Source organism: Protomyctophum parallelum (genome assembly GCF_964188405.1).
Source record: "Protomyctophum parallelum genome assembly, chromosome: 10".
Classification (NCBI taxonomy): Eukaryota; Metazoa; Chordata; class Actinopteri; order Myctophiformes; family Myctophidae; genus Protomyctophum; species Protomyctophum parallelum.
The window spans coordinates 20,384,196-20,407,078 of NC_139704.1; the positions used below are offsets into that span (position 1 = coordinate 20,384,196).

The 22,883-nt window shown below is 39.6% G+C and overlaps 1 protein-coding gene across 18 annotated transcripts in view; it reads right to left on the minus strand.

Annotated features, from left to right (window-relative positions):
• The window catches only part of LOC310866120 (neurexin-1a), a gene marked incomplete at its 5' end in the record, with an annotated part of 455,952 nt that extends 449,077 nt beyond the window's left edge, over positions 1–6,875 (minus strand). For 8 of the 18 annotated variants that reach the window (XM_083775482.1, XM_083775497.1, XM_083775483.1 and 5 more), the window contains one exon: positions 6,164–6,875. In XM_083775482.1, coding sequence (XP_083631608.1) covers positions 6,164–6,875 — 712 coding nt within the window. Of the gene's footprint in view, positions 1–6,094 lie in introns of all 18 variants that reach the window. The other 10 variants (XM_083775499.1, XM_083775495.1, XM_083775496.1 and 7 more) reach the window with 3 other exon arrangements.
• Positions 6,876–22,883: the final 16,008 nt, after the last annotated feature.

Here is a 22,883-nt window from a genome sequence, read left to right on the forward strand (position 1 = left end):
AAACAAACAAAAAACAAATGCATGGTGTCAGGGAAACTATAATTTATGCTCTGTCCAAGGCAACGGAGAAGGTCAACTCATTATAGAAACGATTCTATTATTTGCAAAATAATTTCATTTAATGCATTTGATTTGTTTGCTTTTTTATGTTTTTGAAACGCCAACGCCATCACCAAATACATATATCAAGTTTGGGGTCCTTGACATGAAAGGTTAGTCTAGAGAAGCATTTGAAGCCACTATGTGGGAGGCAGCATGAGAATATTAACGGATGGGCTGGGATTGAAATGGTGGCAGCGTTGTTTGTGGCAGCAAATTTCTATTTTAGTTTTAGTCATAATATGACTAAAACTAAAAACTATTAGTTAAAAAATAAAAATAAACTATTCAAGAGACTATATTATAGTCTCTTGAATAGTTTATTTAGTTTTAGTCGCATTTTAGTCACCTGGAATGTTTTAGTGTTACTGCCGACTAAATATGAGATATTAGTTGACTAAAGTTGACGCGTTGTGAGCTTGTAGATCGGCTATTTTCAGCATTCAACCAAGTGAAAAATGACTAGTGGACTCTCTTGTCCACTAGTCCCTTCCTAACATTTTAGTTTAGTTTTTATTTGTTGTTTGTCGACAGGATATTTAGTCATAGTTTTAGTCATCATGGCTTAGTTTTTATTTATATTAGTTTGTATGTGTTTTTTTTAGGGCTGTCAAAGTTAACGCATTATTAACTAGTTAACTCACAATCCTTTTAACGGCACTATTTTTTTTAACGCGCGATTAACGCACTGTGAAGTTTGACAGAATGGTTGAGAGACGCATGGCAATTTTACACTGAGTTGAATAATTGTTAAACAGCTGCATTACTTAAGTTAATTTAAGTCTACACAATTAGAAAACTTAGAAAACATGTTATTTTGATCAACATGGCCTGTTATCTCTCGTAATGGTACCATTGGCCAACATCAATACAGTTCTTTAGTTTGGGTCTGGAAGGCTAAATGTCATCAAATGGTGGTCCGTGGCTCAAATGCAGAATAAATAATGGACCTTGATATGAAAAATCTTGAAAACCACTGATTTAAGGTATATTTAGAACGGATAAAAAATATGCGATTAATTTGCGATTAATCACAGTTAACTATGGACAATCATGCGATTAATCAGATTAAATATTTTAATCGATTGACAGCCCTAGTTTTTTTTTTAGTGAAAAAAGGTATGAGGAGTGTGCATGTGAATATATGCATGCATGCGGAATATCGGATTTTCTGCATTACTGTCCAATAAGGAAATGTAATCAAAATCAATACAAAAAAATGCATTATGTATAAGTAACTTGCTATTCTGAAGTTATGAAGGTATGCTGTAGGTTGCTGTCACTGCCAATGTCATGCTTAAGTCATGATTGTTGATGTTCTGAATTGGCTCAGTGCCAAGCCTTAGACACTAAGTGGAGAAATATATATTTCTACATTACCACTTAGTCATAGCAACCTTATATTTTCAGAGGACAATAACACTGCTCATTTCAGGTAAATTATATCCGAGCTGACCTTTAAAATTGATTTCGAAACTATTATTGTGAAGTTAGCTGGGGCTGTTTTTGTATGGATGGAGATGATGATGTTTCTGATTTTGACCAATTTATACAGTCACAATAATAACATGGATAAATAGAGCTGCTTGGCAGCAATGGACTGAATGACAAAGAATGGGAAAACCTGGATCCCGGAGGCTGAATTGTTTGATATGTCCGGATGGACTAAGTGTCACCTCACCACTCTAGGACAAATAGGACACAGTGGGGCAGTGGGGCTGAGACATAAGGCCAATTCATTCTTCACTGCATGTCAGTGTTGCACACTGAAAATAACATAAGCTCACAACATGAGCTTATAGATCAGCGATACCACGCAACATCACACACAACTAGAAGTAAAAATCAATGATCATAATTATGTAAGTATGAATCAAGTCATAGACTTTCAATACGTATTATAGCGCCCCAAATCGAACACCTCATCATTTTCTTGTGTCTGTAACTCAACAACATTTCACCAACTCTTGTATAGCTCATCTCAAGGTTTTTCAGGTGGTGACCAATAAGTGCCATTCTGCAATGACAATGGTCCCTGCTTCATACAAAAACTATCAATGTCCCCATCTCCTTCCAGTTCACATTACGACAACTAAACAATGTTCATGGATTCAATGGCCTGTTCCTGAGTAGGTATCAGCAGCAGTGGCATCTCGTGTAATCTCAAGTAATTGTACTGCATGAAAGTTAAATATGTGTTATGATTTCTAGAGAATTTGAGCCTTTACCTTCTGCTTGAGGGCATACACTGCAGTCTCTTACACAGTAGTGAGACGTTAGACTAGACACGGTAGACACAGCTTTACAGCACTTATCTGTGCAAAAGCAGAATGTAAAACTCAAATATGGACCTTAGGAAAGACAGAAAAGGTCACTTTGGGAGTGGGGGTTTGTTTTAATGGATCAGAACTGATGGCACCACAATGAGGTAATTTGATTGCTAAAGTTCAACAACATTTACTGCCAGTGATAGCCATGAATGTCATGTATGATGAGCCAACAGTGCAGTACCTTTCAACCTAATGACATCAAACCATGTCTTCAGTCTGTCGTGTAAATTCCACTAGGCAACATATTACCACTGGAATGCACACTTTGCATCCATTATACTTTATGGACGTTTGACTAAATTATTTTTATACAAAAGACGCTCACCAAATGAAGGGAATAAAAGGAATAAAGAAAACCCCCCATGGTGACAAACCTTTTCTATAATTTAGTTCAGCCACATCATTGTTAAATTAATTATAGGCCCAGCAAGTAAAGTGCCTAAAATAAGACTTGGTAGTTATGCATTAAACTCATATTTCAGTCTAATCCAATGAGATATTTAAGGTATTTAAAAATGCATGCAAGAGGGCTAATCTTAGCTTGGCATTTTCAAGTATCAGAGCTGTCCTGAGATAAACATCCTGTATCTCAGGGAAGCCCCAAAACAAGCCAGTAGGCCTATAGACGAATTCAGAAACGGGTCTCATGGTCGCACCTTACGTATTTCCTGTAGGCGAAGTCGACGTAGATGCGGGGTTTAAACCCTCACCAGGCGCACCTCTTCTACTATAGTGAACGGCAGAGTGACTGATGTTAGTCTGCCTCAAAGTTACTCTTTTACCTGCTTTTTACTAACACTAACATTACAAAGATGCCCAGAACATCGAGATGAACCTGTGTAGTTTATGGCTGCTCCAACAGTAGTGGCAACATATTTGTTTTAGTAATGGTTGAGACGAAGCAGTGAAAGGTCCTGAAAGATACATAACGTCAGTCTTACCCAATGGCCAATACCCAATCTTTCTGTTTTATGAAAACAAGGCTGCTGTACTTTATACCTCATACTAAGCATTTAAAGTATGAGGTATAAAGTACGGCAGCCTTGTGTTCATAACACAGAAAGATTGGGTATTGGGTAAGACTGACGTTATGTATCTCTCAGGACCTTTCACTGCTTCATCTCATCATTACTCAATGGCTCTGGTCTCAGCCACCGCGGTGGATATTTTGACATTCAGTTTTTTTTTTTTTTTTATGTCGCCACTACTGTTGGAGCAGCCATAAACTACATAGGTTCATCCCGATGTTCTGGGCATCTTTGTAATGTTAGTGTTAGTAAAAAGCAGGTAAAAGAGTAACGTTTGAGGCAGACTAACATCAGTCACTCTGCCGTTCACTATAGTAGAAGAGGTGCGCCTGGTGAGGGTTTAAACCCTGCAGCTACGTCGAGTCCGCCTACAGGAAATACGTAAGCTGCGACCATGAGACCCGTTTCTGAATTCGTCTGTATGTCTAGGAAAACATTCACCAAAAGACCTTAAAGGGCCACTTCACCCCTTTTAGCTTATTTTCATGATGTTTAGGACACAAGAAACACGTTCCTGGGTTTTGTGTGTGTGTGTGTGTATATATATATATATATATATATATATATATATGTATGTGTGTGTGTGTGTGTGTGTGTGTGTGTGTGTGTGTGTGTGTGTGTGTGTGTGGTGTGTGTGTATTTTTTTTTTCTTTTTAATGTTTTAGTCATGATGCCATGTTCATGACCAAAAAGCCTGTCAATGTGGTCTCTGACTTCCTTCCTGGATTACAGCAAGGACTATTTAAAGAGGATGGGAAGCGAAGACCGTACGGTGGACTCCATGTTGCTCCCTGGAAGGAAAGAAACATGCGCAGTTGAGTCCAGGAAGTTGTACATGACAAATCATATAGATATGGCACAAATGGCCCAGCAGATGGCGTGATGCCACTGAAAGGAGAGATGCTTGTATATCATGTCACGTCATTGCATTTTACCTTTTATATTAACGTTTTCATGGATCATCACACAGACATTAATGTTGGTCGGACGTGACATATGTACAAGCATCTCTCCTTTCAGTGGCATCACGCCATCTGCTGGGACATTTGTACCATATCTATTCCTGGTCTCAACTGCGCATGTTTCTTTCCTTCCAGGGAGCAACATGGAGTCCACTGTACGGTCTTCGCTTCCCGTCCTCTTTAAATAGTCCTTGGACTATAGTCATCTAAAGTCACACTCCATGCAGCCTCCCCCTTCTCCACAATGAGGGGAAGTGCACTAAAGCATTATGGGCATTGTAGGAATTCAGAAATCACGTCAAACCCTAGTCAAACACACAGACTTCATTAATACATAATAAGAGGTCCAAGGTACTCTGCTCCAGACAAGTGGAAAAAAGCCTTTATTATAACGGCATGGCAAAGGACATTACCAACACTTCTCCAACACTTGACTGGAGCCAAGTGCCTTGGACCTCTTTTAATTTTTTCATGATTGAACCCTCGCCAATAACGAGCACCTGTTTTCAGTTCACAACTGCAAGGACCAAGAGGCAGCGCTTCTTTTCTCTATTCAAGGTTTTCTCTATTCAACACAGACTTCATTATTGTTCATGGCCATTGGGTGCAAATTTCAAATTGTGCTACTGTTATCTACTACAAAAATACTATTAAAACATTGAGTGACTGCAGTTTCTTACAGCAGGGAAATGTCAATTGCTAGTAAGAATGACATTTTCATTTTCATCCTGAAACTTCTTCCCATTGGTGGAGGTCTATGTCCGCAAACAAAAGGAGTGTTCATTCATGCTGAAAGTGTAACAATTAGGCTATGGTTTCATTTTTAAATGATCTCTGGACTATGTTATTGTTGCTATCAATGCTAAAAAATGCTTTGCTGACAGTACACATGTATTATGTAAAAATACTGGACCATAACATATTCATTCATTCTTAATTTAAGTTAATTTACATTAAACCACAGTAAAAACTGAATAATAACAAAATCTGTTTAACTAGGCCAATACTTTTAAGTTAATTCACATTACTTTTAAGTTAATGGTTATATAATAGCTTTTGGGCCCTGTATCAGTATTCATCTAATTTTAAAGACAATGCAATTATGATACATTTAGTCTATATAATTCACTAATATAATATTTGATGGCCTATTTTGATATGATTATGCAGGTCTTTTCCCCCCTCCCACTTGCCATTCATGTATTGCAGAAGACTCAACTCATTAATTATGTCCCTACTTTACACTAGGCTACAGTATGTGCATTTTATTGGTGCCTTTTACTTTATGTGTTCAATAACTGAGTACAACCGAAGCTTGTTCCACTTGACTTGGAACTGAGAACGGACTATTCCTGTTTGTTACATTTGCAGCAAGCCATCTGATATGGAATTTCATAGGGCAACCAATCCCCAGAGATCTGTTCCAGATGAGTGGAAGACACATTTGGGGATGAAACACCTGTATGTTTTGCTAACGAGGCCTTGCAGGAGATTCACTCATTACAGTATAAACAACGGCATCACAGTAATCTGTGATGACAGACAGCACAAACCTTCAATTTAAGACAAGCACATACTGTAGTCTTTAGCCAAACAAAAGAAGAGATGCATTATTTTAGGGTTATGAAAGCTGGCTACATGGGAAATTCACACAAAAAAGATCAGCACGTGTTACTTTTGAGATACAAGCTATGGATGGGCTGTAAAGAGCTACGGTTCAAAGTAACTGAATCCAGAATCTTACCTTCACTGCAGTCCTTTCCTTGGAAGCCTGTCCTGGAGCAGTCGCATGTTGGTTCATCATTAATTATACTGCAGACTCCTCCATTTAAGCACATGTTGGCGGTACCACAGAGGTCGCTTATCACCCCATCACTGTTGACCATTACTGACTCCGTTTTGTTGACCTTTATGTCCGTTATCCATCCAGTGAAAGGCACCTGGTCCTTGACCGCCGACGATGTAAGACGCAATGCCACGGATCGTAATTCCGGTGGTATTCCACCAACAAACAAATGGCTGAAGACAGTCATATCCCGTCTTTTTGACTTCACCTCGATCCATTTCACTTCATTGTCCACCATTAGGGTTGTATTTTTAAAGTTTCTCCTTATTGTAACTGCGTGCCATTGGCTGTCATTGACTGCAATGTCACTCAGGACGGTTGCAGGCTCAGCGCAGAAGATGGAGAAACGAAGGCTGAGTTTACCACTATGTATGAGAAGTTCTAAAAAGTCGCAGAATCCCTCATCGTCGAAGTAAACTAGCAACCCATGAGAGCTCTTTGTTTTCATGTTGAAACTCATTTCACTTTCACAACATGCATTCCACATTGGAAATCTAGCCCACTGCCCCTCTGCACCTGTAAATTCTAGACAAGCGCCAATCTCCACCAAACAACAAACGAGCAGGCCAGCCCATATGACATGGGCACCATGCCGCATTGCTAAAACCATGGTGTGACCAAGAGTTCTATTCAAATAGAGGGATACTGGGCACTAGTTGGATTTTTATAGGGTGTTATGCTCAGACAAGATATGTGTTGGGTTGACACAGACTAATCGGCATATAATTGATTGTCCACATGGATATTTTGGTATGAACTGATGCATTGTACAACAAAAGACTAAATAGGATAATGTGTTTGCATAGCAGAAAGCTTGGCCAACACTAATCTCCTGGAGTGAATATCATTACCTCACTATGCAGGCCAATGGCCAAACCTCACACTCAGCGCCAAAATAGTTTGAACTGTTTAAAGGTCCTGCCTGCCATAGCTATTTAGAGCAAAGTGACAGGGATTGAAATATCCATTGGGCACACTTGGACTAATTTATGTAATTACGGGACGGCTCCTCCTGATGCCAGCTAGTGTGTGCACGGTTTTTCCTCGGTTGAAATGGCAGTTTGAATCTTCATGTTCATGCCAACGGTCCTTGGCGGGCGAGTGGAAGCCTTGCTCGGGGCATTTCACCCTGCATCCTCCATGTGAAAATATGCCATATGGAGCAACGCTGGGCGATAAGGAGAGCAAAACAAGCAGTCTGTCTCAATAGGCTGTCCTCGATCCAAAGCTACCTGCAAAGGAAAGACACATTATGCAATAATATATATTTTGTTGTACATTGCATGTGTGAATTTAATTTCCCACATTTGTCATGACCTTTGCCTCAGGTCTCAAGTCACGATGGCAGAGATTTATATCAGATAATATCAGATTACAAAGGTTTTAACACAGCACAGAGGTACGTCAGTGTAATGCAATTACTTTTAGTTACAGTGACGTAGATGGCTGCTTAACTACTTTCAACCTGGCTTCCCTAATTTGGGCATGTTTTTTTTTATAAGAGAACATTTTCAAAACATTTATTTTACAAAAATGTCAAAATGTTTTAAAAAAAGGACAACAATTTTCTAAATTCAACATTTACAAAATAGCGAAAATAACGGATAACAGGAGCTCACAGCTATGTATTGTGAGCTTGTAGACCTGCAGTTTTAGCTATTTGTCATAATTATGATGATGTATAGGAATAAAGTGGTTAAGCATATATAGCCCTCAGTTTAAATGAATGGAAAATCATCCATGTTTCACAAAACATATTAGCACATTTAATGGGTTATGAAAAAAAATGAAACAGTTTAATTGTAGGCTGCCCTCTTTCGATCTCTAAATGTGAAGCCTCCGTTTATACTGCTGTCATTGTTATGAGAATATTATTCATGCACTCAAACCACCATTCAACAACTTCTGAAAATAGTGAAACACGTTATCATCATTCCGTGACATTACAAGTGCCCAAAAAGAGAAAATGTGTTATTATTTTGTTTCACGGTGCATCTGTGCAAGAGCAAGACTGTGAAATATCTCCACAACATGTTTCAGCCAGAATGTCAGGAAAAGGTTGCTTTTCCCTTCAGAATGTGATTAATTTAATAGGCAGATGCCAGATATCAGCCAGTTCTGTCTTATAGGATGTAGGCTATTTCAAATAACAACTGAGCGTTTTCTAGCACTAGCCTACTGATAAGCACCATCTATATGACATGTAGCCTATCCTCTACGATTTCCACGATCTCCACAAAGACAATTTGTCTACAAATGCCAATAATGAATATCAGAAGACTTCTTTAGAATAATATCATGCCAACATTATTTTGTATGTTCAATTGGGCATCTATTTTCAAAATCTTCTCAGCAACAATGAACAGATCTTAATCTTATGTCAAATCAAACCTGAGAAAAATGCAAAAAAATGAAATGTTTAAGTTAAAGGGTTGGCCAATTACGGATGATTTTCACATTTAAATTAGATCACAATTGTCGCATTTCCCAATACACATGCATATGCATCTTACTCAACAGTAAACTATTCAATAGTCGATTAATGTCACACTTTCATGGGGTTGATTATTGCGGACCTTAAACTAATTGTAGCCTATTGAAATGAACCGTGACTGCATGCAAAACACCAAAGGTTGCGCTTCTAGAAACCATGGAAATTTTCATTTATTTTGGTCTACTTCATAGCCTGCTATTTGAAATCGTCCGTGAAACCCTCAAATTAAGCTCTGCTGCTTTCAAGTGAACCACACCGCATCACATCACAGAAGAGGCTGGGTCCACTTTCCACAAAGTCAACTAAAATCCAAAGACACCAAGTTAACCTCAAAAGAGCCGATTTACCTTTGAATATTCCGTCTCCGTCTGTTTTCTCGGTAAAGTGAATTTAAAACAACGTACGGCACAGCGGGAGGGGGCATCCAGTATCCAGTATGTTTGAGAGGAAGACACGGTGCGATGTGTTTCCCTGTTGAGCGTCTATCCAGCGACTGTCAGAAGCAGAGACAGGAGGAGCATCACGTGTGCCGCTGCGATGTCTACTGGGGAGGGGAGGGGCTGAATGCAGTGCCGTGGAGTGGACAGCACCATGGACAGCGTCTGCTGCCTGCGATGTGGGCTATATGCAAGGCATTCATTCCGGGACATGGAGCCTCATTTATACTCTGTCTCACGAAGGCGTCACTTAGTGCCGACAACAAGAACTGTGCTCTTCGAGATGACAACGTGTCGTCAGCTCGAGGATCTGTTATTTTAGGCAAGCGACGGACTATTGAGCTTTTAAACAGGAAGAAAGAAAGAAAAACGCACAGGCAACTTTCAAGATCATATAGCCTGTCAAGTTAATACAGCTGTGACTGATTTAAATGATTGCAGTCCAATGAGGCGAAATCAAGGCGTAGTTTACCGAGGTGGTTGTGATTGTGAACAGTTCTGACCATACCGCCGATATCGCTAGGCTACTGCCACATTTTCTCCGCAAATTGTAGGAAGAGACTAGAGTTGTTTATTCTCTGGGACTGCAGGCTTCATTAAAAATAACATATAGCCTATCATTTTGGAAAGGGGTCCTCGCACACATTCCCATGCTGCCACAGAAAGATCCGCCGCGTTTTAAAGAGTGGCGTTGTCCTATTTCAAGAGCTTGACCACAACTAAAAATATATAGGTCTGCTACCGAATGGTTCCCAAATGAGTTATCAGTCACTGCCCCTTTCTAGTTGAACGATTTACGATCGATTTCATGCTCAAATAATTCTACACAAATGGCACTGATCTCTCTCTCTCGCGTGTGTGTGTGTGTGTGTGTGTGTGCGCGCGCGCGTGAGAGAGAAATGTTGAAGTCAAAACTATTATTGTTTATTTTACACAGTAAAATGTTGTGCACTATAGAGTCTTGACTCACCCTCTAATCTCCCTATCTCTAAGTGCTCTCAGCCCTATTCTATCATTTATTCAGTAGAAGGCTGAAAGGGAGAAATCATGTAGTGGTGACACAGGTGAGATTCAAGATTCAAACATTTGATTTGTCACATGCTCATACATCACATGTGCAGTGAAATGTTGGTGCATCGGACTCCACAGACTGCAAGTAACAACAAGTATGTCCAACATTCTATGTAATACAAAGGTAGGCCTACTAATTTCCATCTGATAGAAACCTCAGTAGGCCTATAGGGTACACAAAAGTAGTGTGTATATAGCAAATCTACCAGCTCACATTTTGCCATTTAAAAATTAAAAGTGAAAGTGGTCAAATGTGTCTGTGGTTTTATTAATATTGGAGCAATCAAAAATAATTAAGAGCCTGTGACTGAATAATGATGACATTGGATCCATTATTTTCCACATTTCCTAAACTGTTTTGAACACCCAAGGTTTCCACCCAAAAGTGACGTTAATACAAGCTAGGTAGCCTAATAAAACATACAAAGAGATGGGGAATTCAATTTGATCCATGCATGTCATTGTCTGGTGTCAGACAGAAAATTAACCACTTTAACTTCACAATTATCACTTCTGAATGTCATGGTGTGTCAGGTGAGCAGAGGCAGAAGCAGAACCAGGCAGGCAAACTGATGCAGTCCAAAGATGTATTAACATAAAACTCACAATAAAGTGTAGCAGGACATATACGAAGACATCAGGAATACACAGTAACATAATTTATAATCTGGCAAGGGAACACTGAACACAGCGAGGCTGAAATAGACTAACTACACACAGGTGAAACATAACTACAAACACCACATGATTGGCTGAGAACTTAACATGACACAGGTGGACTCAAGTTAGCAATCAGGGTAGGTGAGACAAGACAGGTATCAACAAATGGAGCAGACAGGAAACACTAGACTAGGAACACAACTACACAATGAAAGTACACAGTTCATGACACAATTTGTACTTCTTCTCAAGCTGGTTATCAATGGCATGTGCGTGGAAGGTTGACACCTTGAATGGGCAAGAAACTAGCACCTAGTTTTGGCCAATTAAGGTGTTTAACCCACAATGGCCCTTTTCCAATGGATAGAAGTTTATTTCCTTTGACAGTGTTTTGAATGTCTGTAGACCTAGCTGATCGCAGGAACTAATTTTGGACCCAAGCTGTTCCCTAGCAACGCAAATCCACTGACAAGGTCTATAAGAGGCTGTGATTGTACTGTATAGCTCCCAGGTGTGACTGTATAATTGAATACGGTAATTATGGAAAGGAACAGATGTCCACAGTAAACCTACCATATTGTCTACTCGCAGCTTCTGCCATATATTATACCCATACAGAGCTTTAAAGGCCTTACTTTTAGATTTCACATTTGTTTACATTAGTGTGTCAGATCACCTATTTTAAGACACTGCAAATCTCTCAGTGAAAACATTATGACACCTGATCTTTGTAGCCACCTTAGGCCCTATTTTGCAGAAACAGGTGAACCGGGAGGGTGCTCTACCCAGTTTCAGCAGGGTAGGCTGCTGTTAATTTCCACTGTCATTGAAATAATGAAAATAATCTAAAACACTTTACACAGACAAAAAAGCATCTGTGGAGGAAATAACATGTTGTCACTGTTGGATAGAAGCCTTGTATGTTTATATTTCATTTATTTCATGAATTAATCATTATTAATATATATATATATATATATATTTTAGTACTATTTTAAAGTGAGAACACGTAGCTCTAGGGGAGAAACAGGACGAGAAGAGAGGAGTGATGAATGCAAAACAACAAGACAAACAACACTACAATAGGAAAATAAGTGACAGATTGTAACGATGCCAAAGAGAAATAAACACCATGGGTGGGTGTGCTTCCAACAACTACATAGTAAAATCCTTAGTGTTAATTGTCTCCATCAGCCGAAGGCATGGGGAGAGTATATTTTGCAGTCCGTCCATCCGTCCGTGTGTATGTGTGTGTGTCCAATGTTTCATATTCCATCCTAATTGGCTAACATTGGCTTTCAAAGTTTGCAGGATTGGCCCGTTTTGAACAAAAAGCCTCAAATCATGAACGCAGCGTGCAATTTAAGTGAAATCTTTCATGCACTGTCTTACTAGGCTGAGGAATATATCCCACCCTTTTAACATTGGCCTGTTATAGCGCCACCAACAGGTGGATTTTTGCAAAACACTCACTTTTCCGTCTTCACTTTTATCTTCACTGTTTGTGTTTACACAAACCCATAAATCTGGGCATAGCGCCCCTCACCAAACCTTGAGGTTAAAAACCTGTGTTGCCTTATGCTTTGGCTGCTTGGTCGCTCACACTCTAGTCCAGTGGATATTAGCCATACAGTATACCTGCTGTTAAATGCATCTTACTTCTTCACCTTGATTTTACACAAATTAGTAGATGTTGGCAAATGTACAGTATGGGTATAAATATAATTTCTTTCAGGAATTTTATCCAGTCCACATAATGTCTGAGGGAGTTGGGGTCCAATCAGTCTACCAATTTAGCCGTGAGAAACTACCAATGTATTTGATGTGACCATTGATCAACGAGGCCACATTTCTTTAAACCAAGAGCACAGTTATCAAGAGCCCCTAACCCTACAGTTCCGTTTTTCACCTCAAATATCACTGAAGCCAAACATAATAATTATGCTACATGTGCATACTATTTATGATAGCAAAAATATATTGCCTGTGGTGATAATACTAATAGATTTTGGCCCACGAATATCATTATTGTTTTCAGCCTTGTAGAAATGCTAACTTGGGACCATTTTAATTTCATAATTCATGCCAATGGGTGCCAGTAGCAGTTTTCCCTGTTGACACGAGAGGAAAGAAGAGTAGATCAACTAATCATCTGATGATTAGACCAAGTCATCTGTGGCCTGGAGGCCCTGATGCAAACATGTTTTTCTGTGCTTCAACACAAACACAAAAACAAGGACCTTTTACTTATTTCAAAGAAGGTTTAGTAACTGAGGGGCATAAGAAACACTATGACGTACAATTCTCCATTCATTGTCAATGGGAATTTAATGTTTGTGTAGGACAAAAATAGACACTAAGCCGATTTGCTCAAATAACTATGACGTAAAATTCTCCATTCGTTGTCAATGGGAATTTAATGTTTGTGTAGGACGAAAATCTACACTAATAGATGAATTTAGAGGGGATGCATGCTCCAGTAAGTTATGTGTCCCTGTTATGCCCATATATGGAGTTCTTTGTCAAGCATGCCAAATGAGGCTTTTGTGCTGGACAACTGGAAATGCAGAATACCCGTTCCACCCATCTGACCGTATCCCTTTTATGCCCATATACGAAGATTTCTGTATGTGTCTCTCTGTGTCCCTTTATTCCTATATATGGAGTTCTGTGTCAGGCATGCCCAAATATGGTGGAGTGTTGTGTTGTGACTATATGCAGACCGACGTCAGAATGATGTCAGAGGCCTTTTGGGGCGGTTCTGGACAATAACTGTTTGTGGGTCCGACTGACTCGACGGTGGCGCTAGAGGAAATGTCGTGGGGTAAACCAAATCAGTAGGGTCAATCCTCTGTGGAACTTGAAGGGACACAACTACAACTATTTCATAGCAATGCAGCCAGTAGTTTTCAAAGTACATTGTTGGGGACTTAGTCGTGCGATGTGGAAACATTAAATATCTATCTGCAAGCAAAGTTGAAATACAAAGTGATAACCAATCTGTTTCTGTGCATGAACACAACACTGAAGGTGTTCGTTTGGGCTAAAGATTTTAGACTGTTGGGATGGTTTAGATGAGGCTAAAGGTTTTAGACTAGGCCTACATCATACATTTTTAACTTTTGTCCTTTGTTGCAGCCTTGGTTGTATCACTTGGATGACAGTTCAGGGAGTACAGAGAGATACTGCATTTAAGATTAATGGGGGTTTGAACTTTCCTTTCAAGGTTCATACAGGGATAAGACAAGGCAGCTCTTGGGTAATCTCCAATCCCCCCCGCTGACGTAAGGATTTTATTAGAGGTAACATGGAATTCTAGGATTAACATACTGTAGCCTTTCAATTGGCAGGTTTTTTGTATGTATTCTTATTTCAATGAAACTAATTCTAGATAGACCTTAATTAATGCCAATTAGGGAAATCTAGTCAAAGTGGCAGCCAAGAAGGCATGGAATAACGTTACAGCCAGGTCCTGTAAGTGAGGAGTGGTTCCCAAACGTTTTAGCCCATGACCCAATAGATAAATGATACATTGCCCTGGGACCCAGTGTGGCTCAGGGGCTCAGTGGCTCAGGGGTAGAGTGGCCGGCGGTAGAGCAGCTGGATGGGAACCGATCCCGGGCTCCCACAGGCCAGAGTTAGTGTCGAAGTGTCCTTGAGCAAGTCTCTGAAGTCTGAACCCCTAATTGCTCCTGATGTGCAGGTTGGTGCCTTGCATGGTGGCTGGATGGTAACCGCAAGGTTGCTAGTTCGAACCTGGGCTCCCCCAGAGTTAGTGTCGAAGTGTCCTTGAGCAAGACACTGAACCCCTAATTGCTCCTGATGTGCTGGTTGGTGCCTTGCATGGTTTCCACCGCCATTGGTGTATGAATGTGTGAATAGGTGAATGTAATGCACAATCTATGTAAAGCGCCTTGGATAAAGGCACTATATAAATGACAATAACAGACACATGAATCATTCCTTTATTAAATTATTATATTTGATGTGTGGCGTGCCAAGCATGCATGCATTAGATATCTACTATATTGACATGTGTCACTGCAAAGAGCCATATGGTACTTTACCAGTGGTCTCATATTGTTCCTTCCTATAGATGGTGGCAGAATGAGTGATGCAGTAATCAGATGGGACTGGAAGTCTTCACTGGCTGTGGCAGAGCTCCATTCTTCATGGTACATGAAGGGTACTTCGCTGCAGCTTGTGTAATTCATTGTAATCCTAAAGCAATGCACACTGGACAAATATATGTAAATTCAACAAGGTGACTGTCTCGAGAGAGAGGAGTGGGAGCTCTCTCCGCCTCCATGCATAGTCCACCATAGATAGGTAATATTTTTATTATGTTGTAACATCTAACTCACTGATGTCGTTTAGCATCAGTGTAATTTGAAATGTAATTTTGAAATGAAATGTACTATTTTGTAATGTAATATAATGTATTGTGTTATGTTTTAATTTATTTCTGGACTCTTGGAAGATTAGCCGAAAGGCTAAAAGAGATCCAAATCCAAATCAAATCAAATGTTGGACATTTCCAGTGGTGGAAAAAGTGCTTGATTGTTTTACTTAAGTAAAGGCATCAATACTGCAATGTATGCACTAGTAGTCCGGTACAAGTCCGGAATTCAAAATGTACAAAAATATTGGCATCAAAATGTACTTAAAGTACCAAAAGTAAGTGTACTCATTACGCAGAATGTCCCATTTCAAGTTTTCAAATGTACTATAAACATATTATGAAAATAGAAATTCACAATGCGTCACATTAAATGGCCGAAATGTACATAGGGCTGAAGTGGTTAATGTATGCTTTGTAATAATAATCAAGATCTACAAATTAACTAGTTTTCAAATAAATGTAGTGGAGTAAAAGTACAATATTATATTTGGATCCTAGATGTACAGTAGTGGAGTAGAAGTAAAAGTATTGGAAATACTCAAGTAACGTACAAATACCTAGTATTTAAGTAAATGTTCTTAGTTACTTTATACCAATTAATGCACACTGGACAAATAGATGTAAATTCAACAAGGTGACTGTGTCTTGAGAAAGGAGTGGGAGCTCTCTGTCTCCATGTTGGAAATGTCCCTGCATTGACAGACAGATTCACAGCCTTCACAGAGGATCAATAGTGGACATTAGAAGGGTGTGAGGGTTTCAGGAAAGAGCCTTGTAGAGGAGATTTGTGTGTTGCAGTCTAAAGAGTTCAAGGATGTTGGGAATGTAAATCACTGAGCCTTTATCGCAGAGACAAACATTGTGTAGCTTCATGTCATGTAAAACAGATGTATGTTCTTTTCCAACGGTCAATCTAAAAGCGCTCAGTTCTTCCCTTGTTATTGGATACTGTAAATCAATTATCTCAATATTGTGCAGCTCGACTAAGTTGACAGTTGACGGTGTGTGTGTGTGTGTGTGTGTGTGTGTGTGTGTGTGTGTGTGTGTGTGTGTGTGTGTGTGTGTAAATTACTGTAGGTGATTATTTTTATTCCCACACAGAATAAACTATCACAACGTTGGCAGCCATGGTAGGACACGAAAAGCTCTCTTTTATCACATTTATTTTCAATGTTTGAGTCCACAGACCTCGGAAACAGTTATATTGTTTCATAATAGTTTCCCGACCACGCCAGCTGAGACCATCTCCCTCTCCCTATTTAGGGTGTGTATACCATAGATTAAAGCTGATTGAATTTAGAATTCTGAATCATTACAGTTATTAGATTATGTAGGGAGGGAGGGGTGGGGGGAGGAGGGGGGTTGGGAGGGATTAATGCAGGCCACACAAGAAGAGCTGGTCACATGTCCAGCATGAATGCGCCTACTGATTGTATTGATGTGTACATAATGACCCCACTGAAGATGCATGAGAAAAGCATTAATGTGCCAAAGACATCCCACCGAAAACCTAAACCTCAGAGCCAAAGCAAACAGCCTGGAACAAATTGCTTCACCTCTTATTGACAGAAGATCTTGGACTTATTGAATCGACTGATTTTTCTATCCATGGCACTCTTGTTCACAGCTTGTAGCATACTGTTTATTTGCATAATATAATTTATATAGTGTATATATACTATATATACACACACACACACACACGCACGCACGCACACACGCACACGCACACACACACACACACGCACACACGCACACACGCACACACACACACACACACACACACACACACACACACACACACACACACACACACAGTATATCCTTCTATTAATTCACCAAATCTGTGTCTGCTGTCTGCCTGTCACTCTGTCCGCCTGACAGGCATAACTCAGAAATCGTCCAACCACAACAGTCTCAAGGATGCCTTGTGTATATGACCCAGAAGTGTGTCCTGTCGAATGGTGGTTCGGATGGACGGTTTCAGGGGACTGAAAAAAACCACAAATGTCAAGCAGTCAGCTATACGGATTGGTGTAACGTCATAACTAAAATGACATAACATAAAACGTATGGTGACCATGCTATCCCTGAGTTACATTGTTCCGACATGCCTGTCCCTGAATATAAAATAACCGAGTTGAGAAGCTTACAGTAACAAACTCATTGGTTTTCATAGAGGTGTGCTGATACTGCTTAGCAATGAACACCCTTATGTATAAAAAAAAAGCCAAGCGGGCCAAGTTTACATTGATTTTGAATGAAGATGGCAAGAGGAAAAAGATCTAAGTGACTATGAAAGAGGGTTCATCATTGGGCCATGGATGGCAGGAACTTCAAAGACTGCTCAACTGGACCGCATTTCAATAGGAATGGTGACTAAAGGGCCGTTTTCGTGAAGTCATGTAGGAAAAGCTTATTACATTCAGTGACTGTGATGCTCGTGCATAGTGTGTTATAGGGCAAAACAAAAGAGCAACTCTTCCTCAGGTGACTGAGAATGTCAATGCAGGACGTGATCAGACTGTGTGAGCAGGGGGGGTGATCACCTTTAATCTATGATCAAACACTTCTATCGTAATGGGAGTGGTCTGGACAATTCCCCTCCTCCACAGGGCACCAAGAAGGGTCACTGAATGGTTTGATGAGTATGAAAATTTGTGATGCACCGAATATTCAGAAAATGGCTAAAAATGCATTTTCGGCCTATTTGGTGTCGGCCCTAATAGGCAGAAAATGTATCCCCAAATAGTATATGCAATTAATGCATTCAAAAGAGCTGAATACCGGTAAATGTTTTATGGACCCATAATAGTGATTATTATTTAAGTAAAGTTTTGCCATAACCATTTATTTTGCCATAAATCAGGTAGCTTTTAGGTACGGCCATGACAGCAATGGTAGGAAAAAAGATATATAATATTAATCATATTCGGATATTCGGTTTTCGGCCAACTGTTTCCTATATTCGGTTCCGGCCAAGAATTTCCCTTTCGGCGCATCCCTAGTGAAAATGATGTGAATCGTATGCTATGGAGAAGGAGGAAGTCATTTAACATTTACACACACACGCACGCACGCACGCACGCACACGCACACGCACGCACACACACACACACACACACACACACACACACACACACACACACACACACACACACACACACACACACACACACACACACACACACACACACACACACACACACACACACACACACACACACACACACACAGTTTCGGCTTATGTGGCCTTCGTCATGGTACTGAATAGCAGTTCACAATATATAAAGGCAGAAAAGTGGGCAGATTATAGGCTCTGGCCTTCAAAATCTCAGTTATATCGCTCTAGTCTCTACCCCCTAATGAGGTGGATGTCTTTTGTTCCATCCCTCCACTAGAGTTCCAACGATTTGTACAATCTATGCCAAGGTGCATTGAAGCTGTTCATTTGGATAGCGTTATGCGTTAAATGTCCATTCATTAAAGTCCATGGCCTTTGATTCAGTGGAGCTATATGGTTGCTAAGTGTATGTCTATTAGTATTCAGCTTGTGCCTATATTCATATTTGGACATGTTTCGGTGGTTTATTTCAACAATGCTGTTCAACCCATCTATTTTAATCACTGATAATGAAATAGTTTAGCCTTTCTGGCTGCAGACTTTTCCCTTCCACTACTCGTAGTCAATGAATTTTGGGCATGTTGTTATAGGCGAAATCTTTCAAAAACTAAAACAAGCTAAAGGGCCATTCACACCAATCACTATAACTATATACTGTACGCATTAGCCACTGTTTAACCCATTCTGACCTGAGATCAGATTCATACGAGGTTTCCACTGGACACACACTGGTCTGATTAACCAGTTCTGACCTGAGATCAGATTCTAGAAATGTCAGTCGCTCTTCGATTTTTCAAAAATAGCAGATTTATTTTTGCTATTTTTCAATAGCTAAAGCATAACATGATGCTGACACCAAAATGGGTGCCCGTTCAGAATGGGTTAATAGCACGTCGTACGGAATCCATTGTGAGTTGTACAGAATACACCGTAATCTATTTATGCTATTTGCTGTACAACAAAGTATAAAGAGATTAATGTCATAACTGATAGGCACGCTTTGCTTTCCAACCTGAGAAGCATGTCTTCTCTGAATGTACTGTATGTGTGGGACATTCCTGTCAGCGTCTCCCCTGAATACTAGTGTCGGTCCATATCACTTGCACCTATCAAGTGGAAAGCTTCCTTTCCACCCTTCATGAATCCAGAATATAACATTATCTCCGCAGGCCTGTTGCATAGGACATCCCAATCCCAAGGCTATAGGTCATTGACACCAACAGGTCCTCACAAAAGCAGAAATTCCTCTTGAAAGAAGCTGGGTCAGTGGATCACAGGTAGATGTCCCTTGGATACAATTCAAAAGCATGAAAGATTGATTTGACTTCTTCCTAGTTCAGTCCACTGGTCCACCGCCCATCTGCACTATTCATGAGCTGTTCACTCCGAGTCACCATGAGACCTTTGATAACTATGTTGTATCTATGTGTAAATAAACACCGTCTCTCTCTCTGCAGTGAGTGTATACAGTATACAGTATAGGGTGCTCGTGCTCATGTGTAAATGCTACTCATATCTGATGAATAATTTATTCCAACCAGAATCCTCGGTGGTATTAAAGAAAACCTTGACCTTGATAGTATCAGGAAATGGACAGTAATCCTCACTGAGGCGTGCACGACCGTTCCTTATTTTCCATATCCTGTTCTATCAAGCGCGACTATTACACGATTAATTACATCCATGTCCAGGTGGAATTCTGTGAGTGGGGTCCTTTACCGCTTACGCAACCAGTGGTGGAAAGTAACTAAGTACATTTACTTAAGTACAAATTTGAGGTATTTGTACTTTACTTGAGTATTTCCAATTTCCAATACTTTTACTGCTACTCCACTACATCTCGGAGGCAAATATTGTGATTTTTCTCCACTACAATTTTATTTAAAAACTTTAGTTATTAGTTACTTTAAATATCACAAAACATACATTAAACACTTCAGCCCTGTGTACATTTTGGCCATTTGAAAATATCCGATCTACAAGCTCACAATGAGTCTCTATGGAGCTTTTCAAATTATTTGCATACATTAGAAAACTTGAAATGGGACTTTCTGCAGAGTGAGTACTTCCTACTCTTGGTACATTAAGTACATTTTGATAATAATACCTTTGTACTTTTATTCAAGTACATTTTGAATTCCAGACTTTTACTTTACAAAGTAGTTCTACAGTACATTGCAGCATTGATGTATACTTTTACTTGAGTAAAACTATTGAGCACTTTTCCCACCACTGTACGCGCATGCTTGTACTGTAGCCTACTGTAAGGTCTTGTGTACCATTATACCTGCAGTGTGTATGACCTTTAACAAGGCTTTATCAGAATGCCTCGGCACAAGATAAGCATGTTTCTAACGATCACTGCATCCACTGAGTTCATTTGAGATGTGACACTGAAATGTTTGCTTTATTATACAACACCCGTGTGATTGGTTGCCCTGCAAAAGTGATGAGTTTACAATGGTGCAGCTGTATATCAGCAGGCTGAATCTGCAAAGCATATGATAATGTGGAATAATATTCGTTGGAGTGCATGCCGCTGTGAAAAGCCCTGATAAGATGACATTGTTGACGCATCTGCTGATTACAAATAGTAATCCTAGCATTGGACGGCAGCTTCTTTACCTCATCATTTAGAATAGTCGCTGCAGCTGGAAAAACCGATTTTCACTCAATACAGACTACATGCAACTTATGCAAGTACAATACACTGTATATACTGTACGAGTATGTATGTTCGACAAAAGGGTCAAACAAAAAACACCAAATAGCCATAGCCTCTGGCTGTGCACCAGGATGTGTTGTGAGCTTGTATACTTTCTGTTTTCTAATTCATATATTTGATATTGCTGTATTTAATGCATATTGCCGATTGTTGATTTTGTGTTTTGTATTTCGGCTACATTGAAAATGAGGGCCTGCCCCTCAATTGTACCTTAAATAAAGGTTATGATGATGATGATGATGATATTTTCACTATTGGTGTGTGTGCGTGCGTGTGTGTGTGTGTGTGTGTGTGTGTGTGTGTGTGTGTGTGTGTGTGTGTGTGTGTGTGTGTGTGTAAACGCAAAAGATGAATCTATAACAGCTCCAGGTTTTTGTTTTCTAATTACTTTAAAGATTCAATCTTTGGCTTTCTTTCTGGTTTCTTGATTTAGAGGTATTCATTAGTTTTGAATGATATTATATATTATTTGAAATGCATAATGTACATGTTATTTGTACATAACCTCACAACACACAGACAAAGTACATGCATTTTGATAGCCTTTGCCAATTAAGGGCCCACAAGTAATTCAGGGGATTATGTGCTTATTGTAATAGCCATTTGATTATGTTAAAAAATTATACTGTGTGAGGTTTATTAGCACCACCAGCTCAGTGGCCTTGTGGTTAGAGTGTCTGTCCTGAGTTTGGACAGTCTCAGGGTTCAATCCCTGGTGAAGTCATACCAATGACTATAAACAATGGTACCCAACGTCTCCCTGCTTGGGACTCAGCATGTTGGATTGGGGGCCCTGTGACGCGCACAGCCATGTCCAGGGGTGTAGGCCCTATACATATCAAGTTGCCTCACATTACACAAACAGGAGATAGGCTCCTGAATTACAGTATGGGCCACATGGCTTGGGAACCATTGATTTCCAAGGCTTTTTACTTACTTAGTTTAGGACTCTTAATAAAATGACAGTGAAATTTACCTTTGCAACTGATCAAAAAGTCAGCCTATTTTTTCTCCTATTAACTATTATTAACATATTAACTGTAAGAGATGTCTTAACCTTTAATGGAAGGGGATTAACATTGTGGATGCCCCCTAAAATATATTATGCCGCTTCATATTTCTAAAGAAGGGGCAGATGCTTAATGGTAGTGCTATGAGTGGAGCATAATGATAAAGAGACTGTCAGACAGCCATACTGAATACTGTAGGTGATTAATGACTGCCAGGCTCAATTGTTCATGTGCTTATAGATTTCTTGTCTTTCACTTCATTAAACAGTTTGATCAAGTGTTTTTTTCCTCCTAAGAACAGAGAGCTATTTTGAGAAGTAGTGTTGTGGTGCTGAAAGGCTAGCTGTCTAAATGTTTTGACGTAGCCTAAGAGGAGAATAAATTAATTCTTCTCAAGACAATGTAGTCACTGTAGCAGCGCCTGTGATGAAGTATTCCAAAGTTCAAGAAATGAGACACTTTGGAATTATGTTGTATGCTATTAAGTTTTAAGTGATGATTCAGAAAAACTCAACCTTCCTTTTCTTTGTGCTTGAGCCATATACTCTGTTGAAGGTCAAGACAGGAAGAAGAATGGTTGTGAAATACTGCATTGGAATAGATTCATTCTTGTCCATTAACTAACTAACTAACTCAATAAATTGTGAAGCAAGTAAAAAAATATCAGATATAAGGTAAACTATTGGGGGAGAAAA